The sequence below is a fragment of the Cebus imitator genome, unplaced genomic scaffold (assembly GCF_001604975.1).
Source record: "Cebus imitator isolate Cc_AM_T3 unplaced genomic scaffold, Cebus_imitator-1.0 Scaffold79, whole genome shotgun sequence".
NCBI classification, from domain to species: domain Eukaryota; kingdom Metazoa; phylum Chordata; class Mammalia; order Primates; family Cebidae; genus Cebus; species Cebus imitator.
This window is the reverse complement of record NW_016107394.1, coordinates 7,113,405-7,131,202: the sequence shown is the minus strand read 5'-3', so window position 1 is coordinate 7,131,202 and position 17,798 is coordinate 7,113,405. Positions and strand designations below refer to the sequence as shown.

Here is a 17,798-nt window from a genome sequence, read left to right as displayed (position 1 = left end):
TGTTGACCAGGATGGTCTCGATCTCTTGACCTCGTGATCCACCCGCCTCGGCCTCCCACAGTGCTGGGATTACAGGCTTGAGCCACCGCGCCCGGCCTTAAGCTGCTACTCTTACTACCACCTCTTTTCTGAAACTTCACTGATCATTCAAATTCAATTTAACCTTTCTTTCCTTTGTGTTTGGACATTTTACTCTTTGTGTTGTTCTATAGCACTATTCACAATTGGCCTAGCATTATGGTTTTCTAGGTCCTGCCCCTTGCTAACTAGATGATGATAGTCTCTAGAGTCAAGTCGTATCTTATTCATTATCTATCTGTCTGTCTATCTACCTATCTGTCTTCTTTCATCTATGCTTGGCTTCTAGCATACATAGCACCTTACATATAAAAGTTTATTGATTTTAACTGCACTTGAATGAAGAACCTGCAACTGCAGCAAAAGGTGTACATAACTTTCACGTGTGTTTACTTACATATTCTGTATTTATATTTTTTTGATTGGAGGAATAAGAATTCATTTATCTTCTCTAGTATTTAGCTCATGGTAGACATTTAGTAAATGTCAGTCAAGTCCAGCCCAAATGTGCTAATATATTTTTATATATGCCATTTGCCAGATTTGACTGAACTAACCATAAATCAGAAGTAGCAGAACACAAAGGGGCTAGAATTACCTCAAGAACAGTATAGTTGGAAAATCCTTTGGCAGAGAGTTTAAAGATGAGGTCTGATTAAAAAAAAAAAAAAGAAAAAAACCAAAAATAGACCTGCCATATGATTGAGCAATCCCACTGCTGGGTATCTACCCACAAGAAAGATATTGAAGAGATATATGCACTCCTGTTTGTTGCAGCACGGTTCACAATAGCTAAGATTTGAAAGCAATCACAGTGTCCATTTACAGATGAAAGGATAAAGAACATGTGGTACATATGCACAGTGGAGTACTATTCAGTCGCAAGAAAGAATGAGATCTTGCATTTGCAACAACATGGATGGAACTGGAGATCATTATCTTAAGTGAAATAAGCCAGGGACAGAAAGACAAACATCACATGTTCTCACTTATTTGTGGGATCTAAAAATTAAAACAATTGAGCTAATGGACATAGATAATAGAAGGATGGTTACCAGTGGCTGGAAAGAGTAGTGGAGGGCTAGTGGGAAGGAACGGATGGTTGATGGGTACAAAAAAATAGAAAGAATAAATAAGACCTACTATTTGATAGCACAACAGGGTGACTATAATCAACAATAACTTGAACATTTAAAAATAACTAAAAGTATAATTGGGTTGTTTGTAACACAAAGGATAAATGTCTGAAGGGATGAATACCTCATTCTCCATGATGTGATTATTTCACATTGCATGCCTGTGTCTAAAATATCTCATGTATTCCGTAAATATATACACCTACTAGGTACCCACAAAAATTAAAAATTAAGATGAGGTTTGAGTTTTGCTGGGAAGGATAAGTAAAATTTCTGCCAGTTTAAAGAAGGTTCTATCTGTGTGATCTTAGGTGATTTCTTCTTGCACTCTGGACTTCAGTATTCCTACTGTGTCATTAGGCAATCAAGTTAGATGACATCCAAGGTTGCCTCTGGCTTTGATGTTAGGTGCATCTTAAAATCTTTAACTTGGTTCTGTTTTATACCAGTGACTGTAGAATCCAAGGTAATGAGTAGAAAGAGGTAGTTGTTGGTGAGCACATTCCTTCCCTGAATCCCTGACTACTTTGAATCAGTATGTAAAGTACTTTACACATAGTGGCTACCTGAAAGGTGTTTTCTTTACTTTCTTTCTACTGTAGCACTGTATCTTTATGCTTTTTATAGCATGCTTCAAAAGAGGCACAAATCACTTCCCCTCCTTGGTTGCCTCTTGACCAGTATTAAGTCTAGAGACTGCATACTAAGAAATATCAAATTACAGGCCATAGATGATGGGTCTTCTACAGGAGCCATGGCTTATAAATGGCAGAGCCAGGACTTAAACTTGGGTCTCCTGACTTTAATTCCAACCATCTTTTAAAATATTGTCCTACCGAGCAACGCGGAGGAAACAGGAGTGAACTGAGAGCATAGTGACCAACATGAGCCTCCTTAACAAGCCCGAGAGCGAGATGACCCCACAGGAGCTGCAGAAGCAAGAGGAGGAGGAATTTAACACAGGTCCACTCTCTCTGCTCACTCAGTCCGTCAAGAATAACACCCAAGAGCTCATCAACTGTGGCAACAATAAGAAACTCCTGTGCCGCGTAAAGGTCTTCAACAGGCACTGCAACTTGGTGCTGGAGAATGTGAAAGAGATGTGGACTGAGGTACCCAAGAGCAGCAAGGGCAAGAAGTCCAGGCCAGTCAACAAAGACCGCTACATCTCCAAGTTGTTCCTGCACCGGGACTCGGTTATCGGGGTCCTGCGGAACCCATTCATCGCCGGCAAGTAGGGGCCTCCCATCCCTACCCATCGACAGAACTCACTCCCCTATCCTATGGAGACCGCTGCCGCTGGTGTTGAGAATAATAAAGCTCTGTGGTTTTTTGTAAAAAAAAAATAATAATAAAATAAAATATTGCCCTACTTTTTGAAACCTCACAGTGCTCTTGCATTAATTATAGAGTCATTCAGTTGATTCATAATTAATACTTCAATATGATTAGTTGCTCATAAATTATTAGGTTCCCTGAGCCTCTGGGGCATTGGTAAAATGTGATCACTCTGTCTTTCTCTCTGTCTGTTGTAGTCATTTGTTGTTCAGGATGAATTGAAGGGTGCTATCTGAGCTGTCATAATGGTTGGCCTCATGCCTAGCTTTATATTGCAGCATGTTGGAGGCATTGGTTTTTCATTCTTCCAAACCTTTGGTATACAGAGACTATTAGAAGATGAAGGTATATTTGCTCTCCTTTTTCAAAAGTTGAGTATGTTTCTTATTTTGGATCTGTTTTCCTGTAAACAAAGTTTAAAATGGTATAGGTTTAAAAATATGCTAATTATTATGGTGAGTGTAGATATACAAAGTGACCATTGAAGGGATCAATGAGTGTAAAAAGAGGAAAGAGAACCTATAGGAAAGGGATGGTTGGAGGACTGCAGGAAAACTGGAAAGTAGTATAAAACCCTAAGTTAAGTAAGTTTAGAAGGAAGTAATCAAGAAAGCACAAAATTGTGTTCTGTGAGTACAGGTGAAGTTCCTGGAAATGTTTGGCATTGAGGAAATAGATTTGGGGGGTCTTGAAAGAGTATTTCAGGTATTTAAAGTTCTGTCCAGGGAACAGATAGTGATCTTTTCTGAATAGCTCTAAGATAAAGGATTTAGTACTAACAGAAGTAAGTTTTTTCTTTGTCTATTCATTTGTTTATTCAACAAATCTTTTTTTTTTTTTTTTTTTTCCAGATATAGTTGGGTTGGAAAATATGGAGAACTATAACTTATTTTCTATGCAAATTTTTAATGGTGTAAGCTAAGCAGATGTGGTGACCTAGAAAATGAAAAAGGGAACATAAATTTATAAAAGAAGCAAACTTTTTTAAAATTTGTGTCGGTAAACAGATTGGGAATGGAGGAGACTATTATTTTTCTGAAATAATTTTTACTAGACTTCACTACTTGTGTTTAAACGTTTACTCTTTAACAGTATCTCTCCTATTTGTTTAAACTTTTCCTAATTTATTTCCAGTAAACACTTAGAACGATTTCTATTTCTTACAGACAGACATGACTATGTAGGTAAATAGTTATGAAAATAAAAGCCAGTGTGTGTGCGCCCCCGTCTTGTTCTTTGTTGATGGATACCTGGAGGGAGGTGAGAAGGGAGGTAAGGCAAGTGGATTCTTAAGTCAGGACATGTGGCTGCTACATATTGTCTATTATCTCTTGGCTCCACAATCATTTTTCTTTTTTTTCTTTTTTTTTTAACTCCTCCACTCTAAAAAGGGTGGGAGCTCATTCATTATTTTTTTTTTTTTAAGAAAGAGAGAAAGAAAGAGAAAGAATAATAATAAAAAAAAAGAATGAAGGAGAGGAAGAAAGAGGAAGAGGAAGAGGGAGAGAGAACAGGGCTGTTGCTTTATTGCCCGGGGTAGAATGCAGTCTAAAAATGGGTATGCCTTAATTGTGTTTAATAATAGAGACATAAAAAAAAATGAGGGAAGAAAATAATTAACAAGCAGCCAACCTGTATTTCATTTAAACCTATAAATAGGTGTGATATGGTACTGATAAGAGTGTATATTTTGTGTATTTAAAGTGGAGAGTTCTATAAATGTTAATTAAGTCTACTTGTTCTGGATTTGAGTTCAAGTCCTGGATATCGATGTTAACTTTCTGTCTCAGTGATCTGTCTAATATTGATGTTGAAGTCTCCCACTATTATTATGTGGGAGTCCAAGTCTCTTGATAAGTCTTATATATCTGGGTATTCCTGTATTGGGTGCGTATATATCTAGGATATTTAGCTCTTCTTGTTACATTGATCCTTTTATTATGTAATATCCTTCTTTGCTTCTTTTGATCTTTGTTGCTTTAACGTCTATTTTATCAGCAAAAATTGCAACTCCTGCTTTCTATTTATTTATTTATTTTTGCTCTCCATTTGGTTGGTAAATTTTTCTCCATCCCTTTGTTTTGAATCTTTGTGTATCCTTGCATGTGAGATGGATCTGGATGTAGCATACCAATGGGTCTTGGCTTTTTTTGCCTGTCTGTGTCTTTGGATTGGGGGATTTAGTCGATTAAATTTAGAATTAATAACAATATATGTGAGTTTGATACTGCCATTTAATGTTAGCTGGCTGTTTTACCCATTAGTTGATGCAAGTTCTTAATTATGTTGATGTTCTTTATTTTTTGGTATTTTTTAGAAAGGCTGATACTGGTTGTTCCTTTCTGTTTGTAGTGGTTCTTTCAGAAGCTCTTGTAAAGCAGGCCTGGTGGTGATGAAATCTCTGAGTGCTTGCTTGTTCACAAAAGATTTTATTTTTCCTTCGCTTATGAAGCTTAGTTTGGCGGGATGTAAAATTCTGGGTTGAAAGTTCTTTTCTTTAAGGATGTTGAATATTGGCCCCACTCTCTTCTGTCTTGTAGGGTTTCTGCTGAGAGATCTGCTGTGAGTCTGATAGGCTTCCCTTTATGGGTCACCTGACCTTTCTCTCTGGCTGCCCTCATAATCGCCAGATTCACCAGGGTTGAAATGAAAGAGAAAATACTGAGGGTATTCAACACATCTTTATTGATTACCTATTCTGTGCCAGGCCTAGTGTTGTGGATCGAGAAATACATAGGACATAAACTTTGTTCTTGAGGTGTTCATAGTCTAAGTCTAGCAGGGGAGAGTGGTGAAAGGGAAAGCAAATCTGTAAACAATTTATTGCAGTGCAGTGTAAGAGCTTATTATAAGTGATAACTCATTAACTGAGATGATCAAAGATAGAATAAGCAGTCTTTGGAGATTTTAGATTTCCTGTCCTTGCAACTTTTCAAGCATACTCTGGATGACCTAGGTTGGAATGTGGTAAAAGAATTCAAATTAGATTCCAACACATATTTTAGGTTTTATGTAATAATGGAATCTCTTTGAAAGTGAAGATTTACCACAGAATTCTCCAAACATAGTAAAAGGACTGAGAAATGGAGAAAAGCCTGTATCAGGAAGGCTGGCAAAACCTTTCTTGGCATAATCATGGGCTGTGGGCCTGAAATGAAGTTACAGTCAATGAAGCTGTTGGTTGAAGGATCTGGGAGGTAAGGAAGGGCTTGACTAGGGCTTGACTAGGGTATCAGGTGGCTGCAGGGTATGTAATTTTGGAACTGGCAGCCTAGAGTGGGAAGGTACACTTGAGAACTGAGACAGTAAAAGTTCTCTTTGGAGAGCTGAGGGACTTGAGTTACAGCTGGGAGGGAAAACAATGGTAAATCTGGGAAGTGAAACTGGAAGAAATGGCATCACTCACAGAGTTAATCTGCATTAACAAGATGGTTTTTGCTTATTTGATTTCTTTTGTTTAAAAAGAGAAGGAGCAGTTGGTTTGCCAAAGGTGGGTCAGGATGAATTATGCAAAGAAGTGGGGTTAGGGTTTGGCCTTGATGGATGAGTAAAATTTTTATCTGTCAGAGAAGGGAGAAATCATTGACAGACAGGAAGCACGTTGGGGTGTGTCTGTGTCTATGTCTGTGTGTCTGTGAGTGTGTGTGTGTATAAATAAATAAGTAAGAATACTTGGCAAGTAAGAGGAACAGATTTCTGAGGCGTGGTTTGAATTAGGCTGTGCTAGGTGTAGTGACTTAGTTTTAAGGCAGGTAGATGTCACATAGTGAACAACCTTGAATTTTATCTGTGTTAAACTTCCTAAAGGCAAGATATATATCTCTATGCAAAGTTTGATTATTCAAAATATTTCAGTTCACTGTGAGCTATATACTATATAAAGCATTGTTGAATTGCAAAGATGACAAAATAAGGCCCAATATTTGAAGAACATTCTAGATCCTAGGGAAGACATACCTGTAAACAATTATAACAGCAATAATAAAAAGGATAACCTGGAAAGTTACCATTGCTTTGGGAACATGGAGGAGGGGGCACCTAACTTCTTGAAGTGATGACACATTTCCAAATGGGTTCATCAAAAAGCAATTGAATTAAGCCTTGAAGGATGAGTGAATTCATAGTTGGAACACAGGGAAATTGGTATTCTAGGCAGAGGTATCAGCATGCACAAAGGGACAGAAGTGTAAAAGCTATGGGATATTTGAAGAAGTTAGAGAAGTTGGGTGTGGATAGAGTATAAGGGAAATTAGAGGGAGTAGTAGTGGAGGGAATGAGACTAATGGGTGAGTTTGATCAAATAACAGAGGGCTTCTAAAAGCAAGCCAAAAACTTCAGCTTTTATCCTGAGATGTCAATGAGGGGTTTTAAAAGTAGAAAAGTAGTATGTTTTAAGATTACTGACAGCCCCTGGATAAAGAATTAAGGAAAAAACTGGATGTGGGGGGAATCAGTTCTTTATTCATTAGAAATTGTTAAAAAAAAAAAAAAACCTATAGATTTTATTTATAGTATTTAAGTAATTGATGTCTGAAGCAGTGGTATTCAAATCTGACTGGCAGTGGGATCACTAATTTTCCAAATACAGAATTTAGGCCTTAATTCAGCCATTTTGAGTCAAAGTTTATGGGGGCAAAACAGGATATCTGTATTTCTGAAAGCCCTTGGTGATTATTGTGCTGGTCTTTTGAACCCATTATTCACTAAAGCAGTATTGTGTTTAACTCCAAGGAGCTTATATTTTAAATAATCATGGTTAAATATATAATTTCTACTGCAGCATGAAAGACTAATGAGAAACATTTTTAACTGGATATATTCATATCTATCCATTGTCAAGGACATTTATTTATTTTAAGGTAATAATATATTTTCATTAAAACTATTGATAATGTGTGATAGGGAATTTCCTCCCCCCATCTTTTATTATTTATTTATTTAGAAACAGCATCTCTGTCACCCAGGCTGGAGTACAGTGGTGCGATCTCAGCTCTCTGTAGCCTCTGCCTCCCGAGTTCAGGTGATTCTCTTGCCTCAGCCTCCTGAGTAGTTAGGATTATTACAGGCACCTGCCACCATGCCTGGCTAATTTTGTATTTTTAGTAGAGAGGGGATTTCACCATGTTGGCCAAGCTGGTCTGAAACTCCTGACCTCAAGTGATCTACCCGCCTTCACCTCCCAAAGTGCTGGGATTATAGGTGTGAGCCACTGTGCCCGGCCTATCCATCTTTTAGATTTTATTCCTTCTGTTTCTCAGAAGGACTGGAGAATTTGCCAGTAAATTCTACACCATATAGGACAAGATGGTTATTGCATTGACTATTTTATATTTAGAAGAAGAAAGCCAGGCACAGTGGCTCTTGCCTGTAATTCCAGCTGCTTGGGAGACTGAGGTGGGAGGATTGATTGAGACCTGGAGTTTGAGATGAGCCTGGCCAACATAGCAAGACCCTGTCTCTAAAAATTTTTTTTAATTAGCTGGGCGTGGTGGTGCATGCATGTAGTCCCAGCTACTCTGGAGGCTGAGGTGGGAGGATCTCTTGAGCCTTGGAGTTTGAGGTTGCAATGAGCTATCATTACACCACTGCATTCCAGCCTGGGTGACAGAGCAAGAATCCCATCTCTTTTTTAAAGAACAAGGTAGAATTTTAGAGGAGGGAGTTACTGGAGAGATTATATAGTCTCAGGGGTCAGCAAACTTGTTGTAAAGGGCAAGATGGTAAATATTTTAAGTTTGTGGACATGCAGTCTCTGTTGCAGCTACTAAACTCTGCCAGTGTCCGGTAAAAAAAAAAGCCATAGACAATTCATAAATGAATGGGTGAAGCTGTGTTCCAGTAAAACTGTTTACAAAAACAGCAGCTTTGCTGACCCTTGTTATAGTCCATTCCTGAGAGGGAAAGTGTAAATTGTCTAAGGTTATAAAATTAGAGGTTGGCAGAGAATTCACTATGTGGAATGTTGTTAGCAGTTTTATTTAATCTTCACATAGGTGAATAAATGAAGCCTAAGACATTAAAGAATTTCTCTAAAGTTAGTAAGTGGTACTGGGATTCACGCTTAGTTTTTGCTAGGCCAAATTTCTGCTTTCAACTACATCATGGTGGTTTTCCATGCTCTTCAATGTCTCAGAATGGGAATGCAGAGAAAAGCAAGATATTGTGATTTTTCAGCTGTTCTTGGCACATAATAGGCATTTATACATCAGTGAGTGTTATTGACTGAATAGGTTAGCAGTATCATGGTATGCAATGGAAGGCTTGAGCTGGGCCCTGAAGGAAGGGCTGTATAATTTGGATTCTTTGCATTTTTTTTTTAACATGTATTTCCTTTTGGTCAAAAATAATAAGAGAGTTATATTGTCATTTCTGATTCTAGTAGCTGCTGCTGGTGGTGACAATGTCAAATAACGGCCTAGACATTCAAGACAAACCCCCAGCCCCTCCGATGAGAAATACCAGCACCATGATTGGAGCCGGCAGCAAAGATGCTGGAACCCTAAACCATGGTTCTAAACCTCTGCCTCCAAACCCAGAAGAGAAGAAAAAGAAGGACCGATTTTACAGATCCATCTTACCTGGAGATAAAAGTACAGTATTTGATTTCTTCTCATCATTTGTATGCTTTAAAAAAATTATTTTGAGTTACCTGGATAAAAGATCTATCATCTTTGACTTAATTTTCCTTTAATGCTATTTTTCTAGTTAAATATTTCCCTTTCTTCCTAAAGTGGCTGAAGCCAAAAGGAAAATAGACCTATTTTTATACTGTATTAACTGTATCTGAGCAAAATTGTAAGAGAATAATTATGCTCTTGCCAGATTTGGGACAATCTGAAGTGATTTATTTATTTACTTTTTAAGTTTTTAAACTGTTTATGAAGTCACAAAATGTAAGAAAAATTAAAATGTCTTTATTTGGAATTTTTTTTACCCCAGAATTAGTTTCAATTGGAAATGTTTTCTTTCCAAAGTCTGGATTGCCTTTTCTTTATTCTGACTTCCTAGTCCCACTTTCAGGTTTGGGGAGTATGTATCAATAAGAATGGCAAGTAACAACTGAGAAAAAGATGCAGAGATAACTAGGATTCAGCATGAGTTTACTATGAATAATTCATACCGGGCAGGCTTATTTCCTTTTTATTGATAAAACTTCTATTAATAGAAGAGTAATCAGGATTTTAACAGTGTATATGAAAAGGTCACCAAGATCCTTGTGGACAAGGTTGTAAAATAAAGGTTTTGGTGTCCACAACAAAAGATGTATTTTGTTTGATACCAATAATGTTGATTTAAGTGGCTGTTGCTCTGGTAAAGTTCTCGGTATATTTGCTGGGCCCTATCCTTATGGCATGCTAAAGATACTGGCTTTCTGTGTGTAAGTAGTTTTCATGAGCTTCTGATTTAGATGGAGCTGGGTCACCACTTACCAGCTTTGTGATCTTAGGCATGTCAGTTAACTGCTTGATCTTTAGTTTCCTATCTTTAAAACTGAGATATTAGCTCACAGAGTTGTTGTGAAGACTACATACAAAGTTCCTAATAGAGCACTTTCTACACAGAAGGTACTTGAATGTTGTCTGCCTCTTTACTCCTTTGTTGATGAATAGAAACTGGGAGGCATAGCTAGTAGACTATATGGTAAAATCAGAACTGAGACACGTTTTTTATATATAAGCCTGCCACGGTAGAGCAGATACAACTAGCACAATGGTGAATTGCAGAAAATATCTCATGCCTAACTACAGATCGGGGGAGATGGTAGACGGTAGTGTCATGGTAGATGGTAGTGTCATTAGCCAAATAGAGAACACAGAAAGAAGGAATGAATTAGGAGTGTTGGTGATTGGAGAGCAGGGAAGATGATGATTTTGAACACATTGCATTTGTGGTGTCTTTATATAGATACGTCTTATAAGCAGATCTCATGTATAGTAAATGTTTGTTTTATAAGTAAAATGAGAAATATTAAGGACTTTTAATGAGTACATTGGGCTTGTATCTTTATGTGTATAAGTCCTTCTACTCTACCTTCCCTGTAGGTTTGTGAGATTGGATAGAAAAGAAGGCCAGGCACAGTGGCTAATGCCTGTAATCCCAACACTTTGGGAGGGTGAGGTGGGAAGATCACTTGAGCTCAGGAGTTTGAGACCAGCCTGGGCAACATAGCAAGACGTTGCCTCTACTTAAAAAAAAAAAGCTGGGCATGGTGGCATGTGCCTGTACTACCAGCTGCTTGGGAGGCTAAGGCAGGAGGATTGCTTGAGCCCAGGAATTTGAAGCTACACTGAGCTATGATCATGCCATTGCACTCCAGCCTGGGTGACACAGTGAGATCCTGTCTTAAAAAAAAATAAAATAGGCCTGGCACAGTGGCTCACGCCTGTAATCCCACAACTTCGGGAGGCCAAGGCGGGTGGATCACCTGAAGTCAGGAGTTTGAGACCAGCCAACATGGTGACACCCCATCTCTACTAAAATACAAAAAATTAGCTGGGTGTGGTGGTGGGTGCCTATAATCCCAGCTACTCAGGAGGCTGAGGCAGGAGTATTGCTTGAACCTGGGAGGCGGAGGTTGCAGTGAGCCAAGATCGCGCCATTTTACTCCAGCCTGGGCAAGAAGAGCAAAACTCCATCTCAAAATAAAAATAAAAATAAAAATAAAAATAAAATAAAATAAAAAGACATGTGCTTAACTTTGATTTCCTGACCAATTCATTCATATAGTAGCTGCCAACTTCCTTGGTACAAGGGGTATGATCTGAGCCAGTGGTAAATGCCCTGCAATCTTCTTCCGCATATATAGCCGCTTAGTTTATCCCTCAATTTAGATGTGTATTTTTAAAAAAATATTTTATCTTAACCGGTGTTCTTGATCTCTATAAATAAACAGGCTTTCAGCCCAAGTGTCTACATGTGGTGAAAGAGGACTTTTTAAATTAAAAAGTTTAAATTGTTCTTGCTGACTCAAACTAGGAAGGTAATAAGATTCTCTTCCAGTGGGCATCATCAAAACTAAAAACATAAAACATAAAACTTTAAAACATAAAACATTTATGTTTTAAAGGGCACCATCCAGAAAGCAAAAACACACAGGAAAGAGAAAATTTTCCCAAATCATGTACTTTATAATGGATACATATCTAAATTATATAAAGAAAAACTATTACAAGTCAACAACCAAAAGACAAATAATTTTAAAATGGGCAAAATATCTAAATAGACATATCTCCAAAGAACATATGCAAATGACCAATAAGCACATGAATAGATGCTGAAATCATTAGCCATTGATTTCCAAAAAGTGGAAATCAAAACCATAATGAGATACCACTTCACACTCACTAGGATGGCTATAATAAAAAAGATAATAACAAGTGTTAGTGAGGATATGGAGAAATTGCCACCCTCGTAATTGCTGGTGGGAATGTAAAATGGTACAGCCTCTGTGGAAAACAGTCTGGCAGTTCCTCAAACAGATAAACATAGAGTTACCAGCAGTACATGAATGTTTATAGCAGCATTCCTAATAGCCAAAAAGTGGAAACAACCCAAATTCCCATCAGCTGATGAATAGATAAATAAAATGTGGACTATCCATATAATGAAATATAACAAAGACATGAAGTTTTGATCCATGCCATGACATGAATGAACCTTGAAAACGCTGTGTTAAGTGAAAGAAGCCAGTTACAAAGGATCACATATAGTATGATTCCATTTTTAGGAAATGTGTAGCATTGGTAAATTCATAGATAGGAAGTAGATTAGTAGTTGCCTACGGCTGCAGATAGGGAGAGGCAATTAAAACTAGGAGGTGATTGCTAAGAGAGGTGGGGTTTCTCTTTGTAGTGATGAAATGTTATAAAATTGATTTTGGTGATGCCTTTCTAGCTCTCTAAATATACTAAATGCCATTGAATTTTACACTATATGGGTGAATTGCTTGGTAAGTGAATTATATCTTAATAAAGCTGATTTTTGAAAAAGAAGATTCCTGTCTGAAACAGCAGATGGAAGCAGAGCCTTCAGACATCATTGGGACCTGAAGAGACAATCTTATGTGCTAAATGGGAAAGTGGGGTTCCAGATATTGGGATTATAATCTTGGTTCTACCATAAATTGGCTGTCTGATCTGGGTCAATTATTTCTCTGTATACGTCAGTGCCTTCATCTAAAAAAGGTGAGAGTCAGAGCAGTAGGCATGTACAGTTTCTTTTGGCTTTGGAATCCTATAATTACATAAATGAGATATTGCAAAGGTGTGGCTAGATCAGGCTTGTCTGTATAGGTGAAAACAAACTAGGCCATTGTAACATACTTTATTCAGTGACAGAGCTGTAGAAAATCCTAGCTGAGTAACCCTAGGCTAAATCTGATCTGAAAATACATCTCATAGCTTCAAGATCAAAACTACATCTCTATAGGTTGAAAGCATAGAGGTAGAAAACAGAGTTAGAAGAAGTTCTTCAAAATGATCTAACAATCTTTCATCCTTTGGCTATAGATTTTCTATATTTCCCTGGGCACATAGGTTTTGTCCCTTTGCTTTAAGACCCTTGATGGCTAAAATTAATGCATACATCAAAATGAAAGAAGCCTGAGGTATTTTTCTTTTATTTGGAGACTTTGTTCAACCAGTAAGCTGCTCAACTTAGTCCTAGCAGGATACACAGCAATGCTAGTAGTCTTTGAAGTGGTATGCCCTTCATGTAGTATTTGAGCATTTATGCTAGCTGTATAGTTATGCTTTTTAATTTCTTTTAATTGCAGTATCCTTACTTCCCATTCACCCTATATCATTAGTAGGCTTTTGTCATTTGACATAGTAAATATAAAAGCATTTTCTAAACTAAGATAGAATATAAATATGAGGAAAAAAAAATGGAAACCTCTTTTTTTGATATCTACAATAATTCATTTTTAGTTGGGGAGGCTAAGGCTTAGAGTAAAATAAGTTGCTCAGGGTCTCAGAAGTGGAAAGTGGGAGGGCTGAGGGTGGTACTAAGTCTTCCTAAATGATCGTTCCACTGTAACATAACTATCTCTCTTAGTTGTTCTCAACTCTGATTACACATTGGACTCACTCATGGTGCTTTGAAAAAATACAGGAGGTTGGGAGTTGCAGTAGTTCATGCCTGTGATCCCAGCAGTTTGCGAGGCCAAGGCAGGCAGATCACTTGAGGTCCGGAGTTCGCGACCAGCCTGCCATCACGGCAAAACGCTGTCTCTACCAAAATGCAAAAGTTAACTGGGTGTGGTGGTGGGTACCTGCAATCCCAAATATCTGGGAGGTTGAGGCAGGAGAATTGCTTGAATCTGGGAGGCAGAAGTTGCAATGAGCCAAGATTGTGCCACCTGCACTCCAGCCTGGGCAATGGAGCGAAACTCCATTACCGCCCCCCTCCAAAAAAAAAAAATTGGCCGGGTGTGATGACTCACGCCTATAATCCCAGCACTTTGGGAGGGCAAGGCAGGCGGATTACTTGAGGTTAGAAGTTCGAGACCAGCCTGACCAACATGGTGAAACCCCGTCTCTACTAAAAATACAAAAATTAGCTGGACATGGTGGCAGGCGCCTGTAATTCCAGCTAGTCAGGAGGCTAAGGCAGGATAATTGCTAGAGCTCAGGAGGCAGAGGTTATAGTGAGCTGAGATCATGCCACTGCTCTTCAGGCTGAGTGACAGAGCAAAACTCCGTATCAAAAATAAATAAATAAAGAGGTTGCAGTGAACTGAGATCACACCACTGCACTCTAGCCTGAGTGACAGAGCAAAACTCTGTCTCATAAATAAATAAATAAAATAAAAAATACTGATGCCTGGATTCCATCCAGACTTTTGGAGTCAGAATTTCTAGAGGAATCATCTTGGGTCTCTTGAGCGATTTTTGGGAGATGAGAAAGAAGAGTTGCCTGTGGGCTGCAGTAATGGTTGAGATTTGAGCTGCCAGTGGGTAGAATGTCTTTGGGCATTACCTAATGCTGACCTCTCCAGCATGGCCTCAGTATGTGCCTGGGGGATGCATAAATGATTGGAAAGAGAAGCTGTAATTGAGGGCCTGTAATAGGTGATGCTGAGTTGCAGAATTCCCTGTGGAAAAGCCTGGTTCCTGTGGTTAGGATCTGGAGCCTTTGGTTTATTCTAAGAAGTCTTTGAGCATTTAGTTTGAAATCTTTTTCTGGCTGCCTTTTCACAAGCAAAGTGGAATTCTCTGAGCTTGGGAAGAGTTTAGCAAAGTTAATTTTAACATTGGACTATGTCAGTGTTTATCTTTCCAAGTTTGGAATGTTTTACTGCCTTGAGCTCAGATTAGCTTAGTGGAGCCAATGAGAGGTGCTGCTTAAAAATAATTTTTTAAAATTGGCCAGTGATTTGTGCTAAATCTTCGATGGCTATACTGAGACATGGAATTTTGCAGTGTCAGCCTCATTTCCCATGCTATCAGAAAGCCAACTGGTCTAGGTCAAAGATAGGGTTAAAGTTGGGATGGGTGAGGTTGGAAGCTTCTTTTCCCACTTTATTTTCTCAATCCCAAGATCTCTAGATACATGAAATCAAAATGATTCTTTCTTCTTTCTTGCCTCAACCACAGTTTCTCTATCTTAATGAATGGGTTGAGAAACCTAACAGTTTTTTGTATTAATGACAACTAATGTTTGTGAAGTTCTTTAGTTTACAAAGCACATACATTTTCTGTAACTTAGTTAAATAATTCTTTTTTTTTTCTTTGAGATGGAGTCTCGCTCTGTCTCTCAGGCTGGAGTGCAGTGGCGCCATCTCAACTCACTGCAACCTCCGCCTTGTGGGTTCCAGCAATTCTCCCTACCTCAGCCTCCCAAGTAGCTGGGATTACAGGTGCCCGACACCACCCCTGGCTAATTTTTGTATTTTTTAGTAGAGGTGCGGTTTCACCACGTTGGCCAGCTGGTCTTGAATTCCTGACCTCAGTTTATTCGCCTGCCTTGGCCTCCCAAAGTGCTGGGATTACAGGTGTGGGCCACCACGCCCAGCCAAGAATTCTTAATAGTAGTAATTCTTACTTAGATATAAGTCTTTTGTCAGTTATAGATGTTATAAATATCTTCTACTGTGCCCTTACTTTTTATTTGATTAAGTAAATTCCCCTGTAATCTTAGACAGATGCTTGGCATGATGTGAGATAGAATTTTAATGTGATTAAATTTATTAATTATCTCCTTTTTAATGCCTTGTGGTTCTATTTTTGAAATCTTTACCTACTCAGAGACATGAAGATTTTTCTTTTCTTTTTTTTTTAAGACGGAGTTTTGCTCTGTTACCCAGGCCAGAGTGCAGTGGTGCAATCTCGGCTCACCTCAACCTCCGCCTCCCAGGTTTCAGTGATTCTCTTGCCTCAGCCTTCCGAATAGCTGGGATTACAGGCGCATGCCACCATGCCTAGCTAATTTATTTTTATTTTTTTTATTTTTTTTTGTATTTTTAGTAGAGACGGGATTTTCACCAAGTTGGCCAGGCTGGTCTTGAACTGTTGACCTCATGTGATCCCCATCCCCAACCTGCTGCACCTCCCCACCACAAAGTGGTGGGATTACTGGTATGAGCCGCCGTGCCCAGCCATGAAGATTTTTCAGACATTAGCACATTATCTGTAAATTGTAATAGTTTTGTTTCTTCTCCTTTTACCTCTTTGTCTTGCTTAATTGCACTGGTTAATATCTTCAGCACTTAGATGAATAGAATAGTATGGAAGATATTAACTTTAGTACTGTGATGAATAGAATAGTACTGAATATATTCACCTGGTGAGGAGGAATACCCTTCTTTTATTTTTAATCTCAGGAAAAGCTTTCAGCATTTCAGAATTAAGTATGTTTGCTCCAGCGTTTTTTTTGGTAATTAGTTTTTATTAGATGAAGTAAACTCCCTTGTAATCTTAGTTTACTAAGAATTTTTACACAATTGATACCACATTTCAGCAAATGCTTTTTTCTGCATTAATTGAATTGGTTATATATATTTTCTCCTTTATTTTCTTAATGTGTTAAATTACATTCACTTTTTTAAAATTGAGATATAACTCACATGCCGTACAAGTCACCATCTTAAAATGTACAATTTCATGGTTTCTAGTATATTCATAAGATTGTATAGCCCTTACAACTAATTCCAATACATTTTCATCACTCCAGAAAGAAACTCTATACTCATTGCAATCATTCCTCATTTCTCCCTTCTCCGCTGGCAACCACTAATCTACTCTCTGTCTATGGATTTGCCTATTCTGGAAATTTCATATTAATGGAATTATACAGTTTATGTCCCTTTTTGACTGACTTCTTTCACTTAGCATAATGTTTTCAAGATTCATCTGTGTTGTAGTATGAATTGGTACTTCATTTCTCTTTATGGCTGAATAATAGTATATGGATATACCACATTTTATTGATCACTTGAGGGGCATTTGGGTTACCTTCACTTTTTGACTATTATGAATAAGCTGCTATGAACATTCACATACAAGTTTTTGTGTAGACGTAAGTTTTCATCAGATTCCCGCAGACATACTTCTAGTCATCATAAAAAATTTGCTACAGCAGCAGTGGTCCCAGATACTATAGCCTTGGGATATGGAACCATCAGGATCCTGGATTTGCTTTATTTTCTCCTTTGTGTCTTCCCTCAGTCTGAAGCTCATAGCGCCTTCCTGCCTACAATCATGTGCTTTGTGAATCTGGTTAGAGTTTATGAAGTTTGGTTGACTTGCTGACCAGGTGCAAAGCTGGGAGAAAGATCACACTGTTTACTTCTCCTGGCCTTTGCTTATTCTGTTTCTTTCAGAAATGCCCTTTCCTGTCTCAGTCTGGTTAACTTGTCTTCATCCTTCATGACTTCTTTCAGGTATTATCTTCTCCAGAAAGGTGGTTTATTTCTTACCTTCATCTGTACACAGAGTATATCCCATTGTCTTATTTTGCAGATTGAAGAAACTCTCAGAGACTTTCCCAGGATCACCCAGTGAGTTAATGGCAAAAATAATACTGAATCCTCCTTCCTCTGAGATTCTTTCCACTGACAGAGATTTCTTTTAATTCCCTGACCTCAGCTGTGTAGCTCCTGGGTTTGTGGTGATGAGCCAGTCAGACAGTGACTGTGGCAGAGCTTGATGAAGGACTCTACACATGTGAAGGGGATGATTGTTACTTCCAAGAAGGGATTAATTGGGTTCCAGGTGGCTCTGGAACTGCATGACTTCTCCATTTCTC

General features: G+C 38.3%; 2 protein-coding genes across 8 annotated transcripts in view; both read left to right on the top strand.

The window, feature by feature from the left end:
- PAK1 (p21 (RAC1) activated kinase 1) overlaps positions 1–17,798 on the top strand; it is a 156,851-nt gene that overhangs the window by 85,859 nt on the left and 53,194 nt on the right. For 4 of the 7 annotated variants that reach the window (XM_037740147.1, XM_037740145.1, XM_037740151.1 and 1 more), the window contains one exon: positions 8,932–9,142. In XM_037740147.1, the coding sequence (XP_037596075.1) occupies positions 8,953–9,142 (190 nt within the window). In that variant the 5' untranslated portion in view covers positions 8,932–8,952. The remainder of the gene's footprint in view (positions 1–8,931; positions 9,143–17,798) is intronic. The other 3 variants (XM_037740148.1, XM_017532794.2, XM_037740150.1) reach the window with 1 other exon arrangement.
- LOC108307629 (small nuclear ribonucleoprotein Sm D2-like) lies at positions 1,410–2,575 on the top strand. Its single transcript, XM_037740152.1, has one exon. The coding sequence runs from the start codon at positions 2,099–2,101 to the stop codon at positions 2,450–2,452; it is 354 nt and encodes a 117-aa protein (XP_037596080.1). The 5' UTR covers positions 1,410–2,098; the 3' UTR covers positions 2,453–2,575.